General features: G+C 38.4%; 1 protein-coding gene across 11 annotated transcripts in view; it reads left to right on the plus strand.

Annotated features, from left to right (window-relative positions):
* The window catches only part of LOC117425413 (cAMP-specific 3',5'-cyclic phosphodiesterase 4D-like), a 354,582-nt gene that overhangs the window by 287,618 nt on the left and 53,473 nt on the right, over nt 1–13,491 (plus strand). For 6 of the 11 annotated variants that reach the window (XM_059012627.1, XM_059012616.1, XM_059012620.1 and 3 more), the window contains 2 exons: nt 4,974–5,162; nt 8,054–8,116. In XM_059012627.1, coding sequence (XP_058868610.1) covers nt 4,974–5,162; nt 8,054–8,116 — 252 coding nt within the window. The remainder of the gene's footprint in view (nt 1–4,973; nt 5,163–8,053; nt 8,117–13,491) is intronic. The other 5 variants (XM_059012640.1, XM_059012688.1, XM_059012628.1 and 2 more) reach the window with 1 other exon arrangement.

Here is a 13,491-nt window from a genome sequence, read left to right on the forward strand (position 1 = left end):
CCTAGGCTGTGCTGCATAGAATTTGAGTGAGGGGCACAGGTGGGGCCTTGGTACTTGTTGCAGAGAAAGTTAACTTAGTTGTAAAGAGTGTTGTGCCAGCCAGAATATACGTTCTGGAAAATGAAGAAAAAAACAAAAACAGCTTGAAAGTTATTTTGCTGATGAGAGGTAACTTGTCAGTATTGTTGTCTAGCTTGATTGTGTGCCAATGGTATTACAATTTAGCCATGGTGTGCCACTATATATGGTTCATTTAGAGGATTACGAAGTATACAATTAATTGCATACCTGTTAACTTTAAAAAAGTGAAGAAAATTTCTTATGAAAATGCACATGCAGTAGTTTCTGTTAATTGTATATCCCATGTACTTAACAGTTATATGCATTTAACCAGAATATGCAATTATAAGGAACATATACGTACATTACACAGACATTTGCTTCACAAATGTACCTTCAAATGTTACTAATAATTGCATACTGTAGTTAATTGCATAAGACTTTTAGGCACACAGGCTATGTAATCAAGAAGAATTTACTGTACTGTAACTTAACACAATGTGCTTTGTATTTAAAGGTGGATTTCAGTGCTACTTGCATGAATTATCTCTTAATAAATTAAGTAGATATTGAACATTTCACAAGACTAATTTTGTGTGCTTACAGTTAGAAAAACAGGAACTCGCGCCCTCATACTAAAAGAAAAAAAAAATTATTGTCACTTCGCTCGGCACATTTGTTCGAGAGGTATAAAGTGTGATTCTGAAGGTTTGCTATCATTCACCTAGAGGTTTTTTATGGACGGGGGTTTGTCAACACTGGGTCAAATAGATTTTTATCAGGAATAGCTGTGCTACAATCATAGCGTGCTACCTCTATTTTTTTTTTTTTGTAAACATAGCCTTTTTCATTTGCCTGTTTTAATTCTTAATGCCAGCTTGGTAAAATAAATAAATAAATAAATAAATAAATAAATAAATAAATAAAACTCTTTACAAAAGCAAATCCCTTCTTCTCTCTTCACAGAGTCTCATATACAGTACTAAATCAGAGGTTGTTTGCTCAAGCCCAGGGCTGCCTGCCAAATGGATGTTTTATATCATTCATGTTAGTTTATCTAACCTATTATCTACCAATGTCATTCACTGTTTAAAGATGTAGGGAGGATTCTGTTGAATAAAGTGTGAAGATAAATGGAGTTTCCATTTATAGAACATGCCGCTCTGAAGCATTGCATATACAGTATAAGGTTGTGGTATTTATTTTCTGTTAGAATGCTACACCTAACTGCATATTTTATACTTGTATAGAAAATGTTTCTCAAAGTTTGTTTTGTAATGCAGCCAATCTGATGCTGTCTTCTAGATGCTATCTGTGATTCGGGTGCGGTATTTGAACTTAATGATTTTCATTTGAGAGAATTCAGTTTCACATAGGCAGGTGAAACCAGAGTAAGTTTTAACCTTCAGAGTAGATGACAAAAGAAGAGGGTACCTTTTTCTGTTAACAATTCCCCAAAAGTCACAGTCTTTGGACATATCTTTCAGCAGAATGTCCCTTTGCATAATGATTTCCATTTCTACTTCACTACTTTGGACATTAAACATATGCTAAAATGTTACAGCCAACTCAGTAATGTCTACCTGGAGAAATGTATTTTCAACAAACATCACAGTTGGCTCTATCAACCCTAAGTCTTAATCGCCTGTTGAATTCATCTACCAGTGTAGTCAGAAGTTCAGAGAAAAGTTCTGGTTGAACCCAGCTTTCTTTGTCTTCAAACTTCCCAAAATTGTTTTGGGAAGTACAACAACACTTTATTGTTCTTTTCAGAAATCTTCAAACCCACTGTGCTGATCATATGCAAGATACCACTGCCCTTTCCTGCAACTCACAGCTCAAGTTGTTCAGTTTGGTGGTAATGTCAGTAAGGAAACGCAAATCAGGAAGCCGATAATTATCCAGTGCTTAATAGCCCGCATTCCTAGATTGCAAAATAATTTCGATTTCAGACAAGAGATCCAAATCTCTTTGCAAGACCCTGCCTTTGCTTAACCAGCTCATGTCAGTGTTGAGGAGCAATTCACCATAAGCGACGTCAAGCTGATCAAGTAAACATTTAAACAAGCGATGCTGTAGTGCTGTCGCTCATATTGAGTTAACAATTTTCACTACGGCTTTCATTACGTGCATGAAGTTAATAACTTTACCACAGAGCGCCTGCTGGTGAATAATGCAGTGGCAGTTAACAAGAGAGGGGAGGTCGGATCACTTCTACAATAAGCAATGTAGCCCGAGATTGTGTCAATCATGGCTGGTGCTCCATCTGTAGTGAACAAAACAAGCTTCCAATTTGGAACTTTATTCTCCACATACCTTTTTTTTTTAATTTACCTTTTTTTTTTAATTTAGTCTTTGCCAATTATTTTTTTATTGTTATTTTCTCCCAATTTGGAATGGCCAATTATTTTTAGGCTCAGCTCACCACTACCACCCCTGCACTGACTCGGGAGGGCGAAGACGAACACACGCTGTCCTCCGAAGCGTGTGCCGTCAGCCGACCGCTTCTTTACACACTGCAGACTCACCATGCAGCCACCCAAAGCTACAGCGTCGGAGGACAATGCAGCTCTCGAGCAGCTTACAGGCAAGCCCGCAGGCGCCCGGCCAGACTACAGGGGTCGCTGGTGCGCGGTGAGCCGAGGACACCCTGGTCGAACTAACCCTCCCTCCCCCGAGTGATGCTCGGCCAATTGTGCGCTTCCCCTGGGAGCTCCCGTCCACGGTCGGCTGTGGAATAGCCTGGACTCGAACTCGCGACGTCCAGGCTATAGAGCGCATCCTGCACTTCACGCGGAGCGCCTTTACTGGATGCGCCACTCGGGAGCCCCTTCCACATACCTTTTAAACTCCTTGCATATGTCTTCTCTTCTTGTTCTACCTTTCAACTGCAAAATTGTTAGAATGTGTTCTTTTGTGGTAGCATCTTGAAAAGTACTCCCATCTTGAAAAGTGTGCTCGTGTTTTGCTAGTATATGACTGAGTGAAGCTTCAGTGCTGGCCTTTTGCTGCCGGTTTGGTAAAAACAGATTGCTGAGCCTTCAAAGCCGCCTTCAATTCACCTTTGTTCAAAGAGAGCTATTTAATGGAAAATCGTCTTTAAATTCCTTGTGCATTATAGTGTGATGTCTTTCCAGATTACCCCTTTTAGTTGCTGATATATTTGCATGACATAAGATATAAGACATGTGCACTTATCCTTCACTGTAGTAAACAAAAATGTTCCTTCCCATTAGAAATGGAAATAATACATATTTTGTTTCTTTTTAGATGCCCAGCTACGTCATTCATTTATAATGATATCTATGAACAAAAATAAGTCAGTCAGAGCTATTCACGTAACACTTTCCAACAGAAATCAAACAACGGCGTCAAGCCTGGAATCTTATTGCAAGGTGTCCCTCTCTTGCATGATCAATAAAGACAAGATGAAGGAGCAATAGAACTATGTAGTTATTTAGTCCAATTGAAAATGAAGTCAGATGCACCATCTGCAAATTATCAAATACATACCAAAAAACTAAACATAAATAAAAATAAAAATAACAACTGACACATGAAATATCCCCTTCTTGTACTGGACAGAGCGATCTTTAGCAGAAATATTTTTTATCATTGATGTAGCTGGTGTCTTGTTCATTGAAGGCATTTAAAAAAAATCTGCAGTTCTATAAAATGTGTTCAATCATTTACTGGAAGAAAACTAAACCCGCTGCCAGGTTTATAAATGCGACAGGTCGTGCAACAATAAAGCAAACATGTACTGTATTTATTTGTAAGTGCTATAAAAAAATGTGTATTTACACCATTCTTTCAGAAATGGGAATTTTCATTGACAGGGAACTATATATTACAGTACATGGCAATGAGTACATTTCATGGAAATTGTGAAATCCGTGATAGCCGTGAAAAAACACAGCCTTAATCATTATAGTGCACAGTTACTAATAGTTTATCAACTCAGGAATACATATTATATCATATCCATTGGCACGTCTGTGAAGACAGATTTTATTTTGTGTTTCATAGCTATCTGTTTCCGCTTCTTCTGTCATGCATGTTGGAGTTGTTTTATGAACATACACAATTAACTGCTGTGTCTAGATGTTGGCTACACTCCAGACCTGCAGATTTGTTTCCTATTTTTGGAACTTGAATGCATACCATAGACAGAAAAGGGTTTAATTACAGCATTTTATGCTAGTGAATGTGCTAAAGATGCAACATTTTGAAACTATTGATATCTGAATTTTGCGTGTATTGGATTGCATTTAAAATATCTTTAAACCATTGAAAATGGTAAATCAGCTATTCTGGATCAGATTACAAATCCTGTCTCTGGAACAGTGTCTGGAAATCAATAGGATCTGTGCAAGGGCATGAGTACATTAAGGTATCTTGAGTCCCAGATAATATCATGCGGTAGAAAGGTTACTCATAAAAAGCACTTTTAATTTCCATAATTTCATTTGCTGTGGGGTATAAGAGCGTCAGACCAAGTTAACTGTACGCAGCTTGTGTTTTATTACCCTGAGAAAGGTTAACTAAAATATTTTAAAATAGGCCTATGCTTGAAATTTACTTGTCTGCTCTAAATAGAAACCTTGTGTTCCCAAATCGTTCTCCAAATTGAAGTAGTGCAATGATTATGATTGGTTACCACCAGAAAGTATGCTAATTGCCCTACTCTAAAATGATAGTGTTGGCTTAATTCTCCAACCATGCTATACATATTGATATCAGGAAATCAATTCCTACTTCAGGAGGGTGCTTTTGGACAAGTCCATGCTCAGATATGTATAGGACATTGGACACTTGCATAGAAAATCAGCAGTGTCCCACACGACTTTCTGGTGGCAGCCCCATTGCATACAGAATGATTGATTGCTTTTGTTCTCTTTCCCTCCATGCAGTTTCGATGTCGACAATGGCACATCTTCGGGGCGGAGTCCTTTGGATCCCCTGGCAAGTCCTGGATCAGGGCTCATCCTCCAGGCCAACTTCGTCCACAGTCGGCGGGAGTCCTTCCTGTACCGTTCAGACAGTGACTACGATCTCTCACCGAAATCTATGTCCAGGAACTCCTCCATTGCCAGTGACATGTAAGAACTGTAGCAAAATACTTCCTCACTGAAATGTAGTGTTAACCAGAATCAAATAAGTTATCACTAGCTGAAACCTAATTGGAAAGCTGTACCCAGTACTGTACTTATTATTTTACCGTTCTCTGTATGTCTACCCCCTGTGTGTGTGTGTGTGTGTTCGACAGTCACAGTTGTGTTTTATCGCCATTGGTTTCAATTGGAATGTCTTAAGTCAAGACAAAATGTAATTTGCCTGAGTACATCACAGGCAGGAAATAGCCTATTTAATAAGCACTGTATGGGTTCATTGTGCTGTGATATTATTTTGAAGCTGTACAATCCTTTTTTTCAGCAAATGTACAAAGAAGATCTCTCTGTTGGCAGAGAGGTCTTTGTCTTTTTCCCTTTCTCTGCTTCAACAAAAACCTTATAGAGTCAATGGTGAACTGCTTTATTATTATCACAGCAAACCTCCCATACAAAGGATGTTAGTGTAAATTCAGTAAAATATCTGTTTTTCATATCGATGTAAAAAAGTTGATATACTATTCAATTACAAATAGTGTAAGCCTCGATATGTTACATCTCCTATATAAGTGAAGATCGTATTAACATTATTTCTGGCATTGTGCCCCAGCTGACCTACAGTACAAGGGCTTAACATTCCAGTAGATCCCAAGATTTCATTTTCCCTCTGGGTGCCTGAGCTTGTGTGAAAAGCTGAGATTTTGCTCTTTCTCTAGATTCCTAAGATGACATTTGACTCAGTATCTATCCTCGGAGCCTTTTGAATTGGCTAGTTGGAGAAACGAATGGCAAAAATACTATCCATATTTCTATCCAGCTATAAACCAGTGATCATTGGTCCATTGCATAATGGTAGTATTATGGTGGAAGTACTATTATCTTTTTGCCCATTTGGTTTCATTGCACCCCACAACACATGGCCAAAGTCACTGTTTTTTTATAGTCTTCAGCAATGCAGCTATGCCTCCCATACTTGTAATGCTAAGGTTAATCCATACTATGTGTTGGGTGTAAGTTGATTGCATAACAGATATGTTTCAGGGATGGCCTGCTAATGTCAGTCGGCATTGACCCAAATATATTTACTTTACGTTATTTTGTGTTTTTTTTATTATTTATTTATTTATTTATTTATTTATTTATTTATTTGTATCTGTATTTTGGCACATAGTGTATAAAACAATACTTGAAATTCAGAACGGAGAATCTGCAATGTGATGATTTATTGATCTGCAATTGAACAGATGATTTAATGATGAATGATAAATTTGGCCGGAGACCTTGTCTGTGGGTGCTCGACAGCTACCTGCACGAGGCTGGCTAGGAATACGATATCATGCATCCAAGTGCCACAAATAGGTAGTGGCACTCAGGGCCACCTCCCCCCAGGACAAGGCACGCTGCAAGGTGGTGGCAGGGGAGGAGGAGGCCAAAACAAAAGAAGCGTCATGAGTGAAAGCCACACAGAGCCTTTATGGTGCTTGGTGATGACATGTTGGTTAGGGGCGGATTCTCCTTTCCAGAAAAGCAACCATTTTCAATCCATAAGCCATGGCCATTCCAAGAACGAGATGAAAACATTTGGACAGACTAATGTAGGAATTCTGACACATTGCTGATCATGCTGAATTAGTCCTGTGAAGAGAATATTGGAGAATGTTGGGAATGCTGCACTTTTCCAAGTAGCAATCTCACTTAGTCCAAGGAGATATAATGTTTCTTAGGGCAGCTGTTCCCCCAGGAAGAAGGCCTCTACTTGAGACAGCACACACTTAATGTACTCTGTGTCACAATTCTGCCGCAATCTTTGTCACAATTTCAGTTTCAGTAAAATTGTATTGACTTGCATTTCCTGTTATCTCCTGTTATCCACCTGGTTTAGTTTTATTTAAAACATGCTACACTTGTCCATAGGCTCTTATTGTTTAACATCCCTTGCCATTGTCCTGTCAACTGTCATGTTATTTGGGGTCATTCTGGGAGTCATTTCTCTATGGAGTTTGACAGTTCAGATTTTGGAAATATTTAATTTTCTTACAACGTTAACTACAGTTTGACTTTAGTAAGTGTCAGATTAATCATGCTATTCAAAGCGAATTTTCTTTGGAGCAGGTATTCAGACTCTATTTTCGGTGATAGGTGTTGCAAAGGAAACATGGTGGCAGGATAAATGGGTTTTAAACAAATAGAAGTGGTGTCTGGAAAACTAAATGATCGGCAGCAACCTTCAGTTCAAGGGGGCTTGAGAGAACATTCTGTTGGTTACTATAGGTGTGCAGATACTCCAAATAATTCCCTTTAACAATTAAAACAGAAAGAAGCATGTACTGAGTACCAATCAATGCTAATAAGACAGTCTTCTATCTTCTAATAACCTTTTATGACCTACAGGCAGAGGTAGCTCTGGTCCTGGAGGGCCATTCGACAGCTGCTGTGGGACCTGGGTGGAGGGTTAATTGGTTCAGTTGAACAATTTAAATAAAAAACCTGGTCTGGAAGGGCCCACTTATTTTTTAAACAGGGCACTTTGTGTTCAAACGTTAAGCGAACTAACATCACTATGTAAACAAGTTGTTTCTTACTTTTTTTTTGTAAGATTGGGCCCTATAAACTAAACATGCTTTATAAAAGACTTAATTTAGGTAAAGTAAATAAAGTTATGTATTTGTGAAACCTCTTAACAACTGTCGAAAATACGGGTTCACTCTTTAATACATAAATAAATGAGTACCTGTAACCCGAGTTGCATGATGTCAATGTTTTTTTTGTTTTTTTTTTATATATATAATTATTCTGAAATCAGTTGATGCATATAAATTATAGCACTTCTGCACATATACTCCTGAATTCCAAGTTTCTGATAAATGTGTCCCTATTAATAGGATTAACTGTCATCAGAGACCTGGTTTGGTTTCTCGGAGATCAGAACCAGTTCTTTCTGGAAAGTAAGTAGCTGTGCTAGTGGCTGCAAACACTGCCAGTTTTTTGGAAGCACGGATTATTTAACTACTGACTAGCTTTGCCTGCTATGCATGACCCTTTTTGCTTTGCACAAAAAAAGAGCCGTTGCAAACCAACTTTGAAACTAAACAGGCATTGACCACTCTAACTTGTTACCCTTAGAACAGAAACACAGAGCAGTCTTGTGTTCTGTTTAGGTAGATGGAAGACTTGTAGAAAGAGTTGCTATAGTTAAAGACAATGGAAAGGGTATTTCTATCTCTTGGTTTCAGATAATTTTAGCAAAGAATGGGTTATTTCTTCACCCCTTTCTTAGGTTTCTTGGCTGATTGGGGATGAAGTGGAGCAGGTAGAGGTGTCGCCAGCATGCAGTGCATCTAGGTATACTCATGATACATCTACTCTTAGAAACACTCAAAGCATTAGGGGTGCTGAGCCTAGCACTTGGAAAACAATACTATACATTTAAACTGTGTTTCCACATTCTCATATGCACAACCTCATCAACACATTTTTGTAAGGATTTTGATCTATTTTTTTTTTTGTGATAACTGAAAATGTTTTAAAAAAAAAAACAGGTGGCGTCCCTGGGGGTATAGATTGGTTTGGTTTAAATACACATAAATATATTTGATATACTTGCAAATTAATGTAGGTTCATAACTATACACATATACAGTATTTTACCTTTCAAATTGATTAAATAAAATTTGACACTTGTATGTAATAGTCCATAAAAATGGTATTTAATAATGTCCTACGAAATAGTATCAAACATTCAAGCTTCACTCTGGTGGTCATTGATGTCACCAGAACTATGTTCTGTAATTGCATGCTTATTAATGAATCCTAGAATAAGAGTGGTAATTTGTGTACTGCTCCGTGTACCAGAAATATTTTCCAACCTTTAGTCTACAGATATGGGAACAAGGCTGTTACTGTTGCAGGTTATCAATTTGCCCGCCGCAATGATACAGAAATATCTGTGGCTGAACTCATGTTACTATCCATACATTAAAGTAATTCACATCATTTCTTTAAAAACATAGACCATGAAAACCTCTATCCTTAAAATAGTTAACAACATCAGAAGTAGAACTTAATAGTAGATATAGGACAAGGTTAATCTGAATTGCACACAGTCTTTTGTTTTCCATCAAAGACTGGTGTCATGGTTACCGACACACTTTAAAATTACAATGTAACAGTGTCAAACACACTTATTGCCAGGGGAAAAGAAAGTTCATTTTATCTTGTGGTTTGAAATTATGGCGTTTCAGGGTTTTTTCGTAGGATCGCTGATTCGCAGCTGTAATCTTCTAGTTTGTGGAAAAACTGGCAGATACATTATGCTGACAGTGTAAGACAAATTTACACTACTCATTTTTTTCCTGCATATTTTGATTTATAGTACCTATTTCAGCAACAGTGGCTGTCGATGAAGGCTCTACTGAGTGGTTGTGGACCGCAGCTACAGTTATGCCTCCCTAGATTGACCTTGAACTTGTAATGATCCATCAGGTACCCATCCGCTGAGAAAAGTTTGAGCAAAATAGTCCTGAAAATGTTCATAAAGGATCACATACATAATTAGACCAGAAGTATCAGTTGTTGCAGTGCAAGTTTAAATTGGAACAGACTTTGTAATGTGTGTTTCATTACTGTGGAATGTATACAATAAAGGTGATTGTTTTGTTTTTTTAATGGTGAAGAAATAAGACTAAAGCAAGTGGTGTTTGTTACAAACTGAAGTACACATCTGTCTTTCTGATTGTCCTTGTCCTTGCAAAGCTTCTCACGAAACCCCAGTTTTGCATTTGACTACTTAACAACTCTATCACCCAAAGGGTGGAAGCTACAAGGTACATTTCTTAAAGACATATGTACCTCAGATAATGATTTGGGAAAGTGCAGGTTATCAAGGTATTAGGAAAAGTTTCTCATACATAAAGAAAGGGCAGGTTACCCAGCTAACAGAAAACTTCAGCTTTCCGACTGGATTGACATTTAGAAACCCACAGTTAGTTCCATTATTACAGGAAATGGAGTATGTACGTGTCTCAGATAATGTGTAACTTTCATCGGATCCAAACGTAACAGGACTATTGATTAGTCAGAGACAGAAATATTAGTCAGCTGCAGTGTTCTTGTTTGCACCCTGTGTGTTTCCAATTAGGAAAGAAAAGGCTCAGTGTAAGAGCTCAAAAGGATTAAGGCAGACCCAACAATGAAACGACGTGGAGCTCACATGGTGTACTGTGAATCAAATTAGAAAAGTATTACAAAGGTCCCTCAGCAAAAAAAGAAAGAAAGAAAACACACAAACACACACGCACACACACACACACACTCATACACACACAACAAAAAGCCTCACAGACAGCAGAGCTTTGTCGTCTAAGTTCCTCTCAATCAGAATCTGTCAACTCTGTGGTAACTTAAAAGCTTCAGCTAAATTTACACAGGGTAATAAAAAAACTTAATGATAACCAGCTGTAAAAAGATATATACTGATGCACAAAAGAAACGCAACACTCAGGTCTAATGGATTTAATCAAATATTTTAAACATAGATCTCAAACAAAATCACAGAAATTGTGAACAAAAATACAGATCAAAGAATCATGATAAGTTTTCAGTATGAAACAAAATGAAAATATTACTAAGTTAGTATCGGTTATCACCTTCCTGAGCATTAACACATTCGTGGCAGCGTTGGCGCATAGACCTGATCAGCATCTGGATAGACTGCTGTGGGATGTTCCACCACTCTTCCTGTGCAGCTGCAGCCAGCTGGTGAAGGTTTACTGGTCACGGTTGTCTCCTGTGGATGGCACTGGCGATTTGACCCGCAGATGTTCTATGGGACTCAGGTCAGGAGAAAAAGCTGGCCACGGCAAGACCTTGACATTGTTTTCTTGAAGTCGTGCAATTGTAATCCTAGCACTGTGTGGTCTTGCATTGTCCTGCTGGAAAATCAACACTTCCGGATTGGCTTGCAGGAACAGAAAAACGATTGCCTCAAGGATGTCAATGTATCGCTGAGCAGTAAGGCATTCTTGTGTTAAAGGTGATTCATCCCCACATCATCACACTTCCACCGCTCCACCGGTTGACTTGAACAACGCAACTGCATAACGCTCACCACACACGTTGTCTTCCGTCTGGTCTGTCAAGGGCAAAACGGTGAATAAAACACTCCACCACTCTCTCCGACGCCACCTCAGATGTTCTCTGGCCCACAGAAGACGGCGATTTCATCTCTCAGCTGTCAACATGTTACCCCTGAACGGCCTCTGAGCATGCAAATCATTTTCATGCAGAGGGCAAGCTACAGTCATTCTGCTGATGCACGGGTTATTTCTTCCTTGGAATTTCTCGTGCTGTAGCCACTGCAGTCTGAAAATAATTACGCATATGGATCGGTCGGATGTGACGGTCCTGGTCCGGTGTGGTGACCCTCTGCCTTCCAGGACATGGCCTGTCCCTCACAGATCCAGTTTCCTCGTTTCTCTGGACTAGTCTGCTGATTGTTGAAGCAGAACACCTCATTCTCCGGGCAACTTCTTTCACAGGCCGCCTTCAATCATGCCGATAGCAACCAAGCGATCTTCATTACTCAAGCGCGGCATGATAGTATCTTTTGCTCTTCTTGCGTTAAAATCATGTCTTTTCAAATGGTTATTTATACAGATTCTTAATCGACTCAAATACCAAACACTGAGCACCTGGCTTTTTTATGAAATCACATGACTTGAGCTCAGTATTTTGTTATCCCAGGGAACAATACTATTCAAACAATCAACAAACCTGTCTGCTCACTATTTAAAATGTAAATAGCATTATGTATGTGCCCAATGAGCTATCGATGTAAAACCTAGACTGTTGTGTTTTCATTGTGCATCACTATATTTAGTAACAGAATGTTATTATTATTATTATTATTATTATTATTATTATTATTATTATTATTATTATTATTATTATTATTTATAATGTGTTTCTTCTAAATTATTTGATTTACATACGATTAGTGAAATGTATTTGATTGTGTGCTACATCTTCAACCCCCCCCCCCCCTCCATTATAAATGGGATACATATTAAAATTAGTCAAATGCTGACACATTCTCAGTTCAGGCCTGCTTGTTGTCCATCTGCTGCCAATGGATATAAACAGGAGTGATGTAAAATCGCTTTCAACTCGATGCCAAGGAAAAAAAGGGGTCACCATTAAAGCTGTAACGTATCAGTACAGCAACTGACAGGGCAGATACATATACATGTATCCTGCAGGATTCAAACTATTCCCTCCAGAAGACAAGCATCTGTTTCAATTCATCAGCTCACTTCAAGTTTACTCTTTGTGTTCCCATTGTGATATGACTTGTCTTAGCAGTGATTGGAAGCACATCACCCACGGCCTTGGAGCTTGTGGACTCTGGCTATGTTTAGAGTATTTTATTTGCATAACATTCCTCCCGGCTGTAGCCCTGATAGGGGCGTGTGATGCCTCCATTCACAGACTGCTGTCAGCCCTGTTTATCAGCCTGCAATACAGCACTCATTGCTGAGGGGAACATGGGTTTATTTACAGAAACGACACCCTCTTTATCAGCCACATGGTCCTGCCGGGATTATCACTCCATTCTTATGTTTCTGGCTATAATTATTGTACAGTATGCAGAGACAATGAGAGTCTTAGGAAGGTTTTTTAGCGATCCTAATGAAAGACAGCAGTGGTATGTTGTATTGAGGCATGCGGGTCAATTTCACATGCATAGTAAAATGGCTGCTTGCTGCTTCACTTTGCTGTGCTGTATTGCATTGTGCCCTTGAGAGCTTGCATTCCTCCAAAGACACCACAGAACAGCTTTCACCAGTACTAACAGTATGAATCTGCAAACGCTACCCGTTCTAATTTATTCTGCCTAATCTATTGTCACAGTATTGTTTTAGATAAGTATTGTTTAAAAGCATGCGTGTATGATGTTATTATGACCAATTGCAATAGAGAGACTGGTGGCAAATGACTTTGTTCCTGCTTACTTTGTATTCCTTTACTATTCTTACTATGTTTATGATTTACAAATAAGGGGGATTTAATTGGTAACATGTACTGCATGGTACTGAGGCATTTTTTATATAAGAAACAACATTTTTTGCCAGAAATATTGGTACAATAAAAAAGTTTTTCATCTCTCTACACATGCAACAATCTTTGTTTGGTAGCAGGGTTTTTTTTTTGTATAATTTTTTTCATTTCTCATATTCTTTTCCCAGTTTGTATTAATGTCAGTTCAGTGAATTAACTCCCCATTTTAAATAGACTTTTTGACTACAGTATACTGTTTCACATG

This window comes from Acipenser ruthenus, chromosome 1, assembly GCF_902713425.1.
Source record: "Acipenser ruthenus chromosome 1, fAciRut3.2 maternal haplotype, whole genome shotgun sequence".
NCBI classification, from domain to species: Eukaryota; Metazoa; Chordata; class Actinopteri; order Acipenseriformes; family Acipenseridae; genus Acipenser; species Acipenser ruthenus.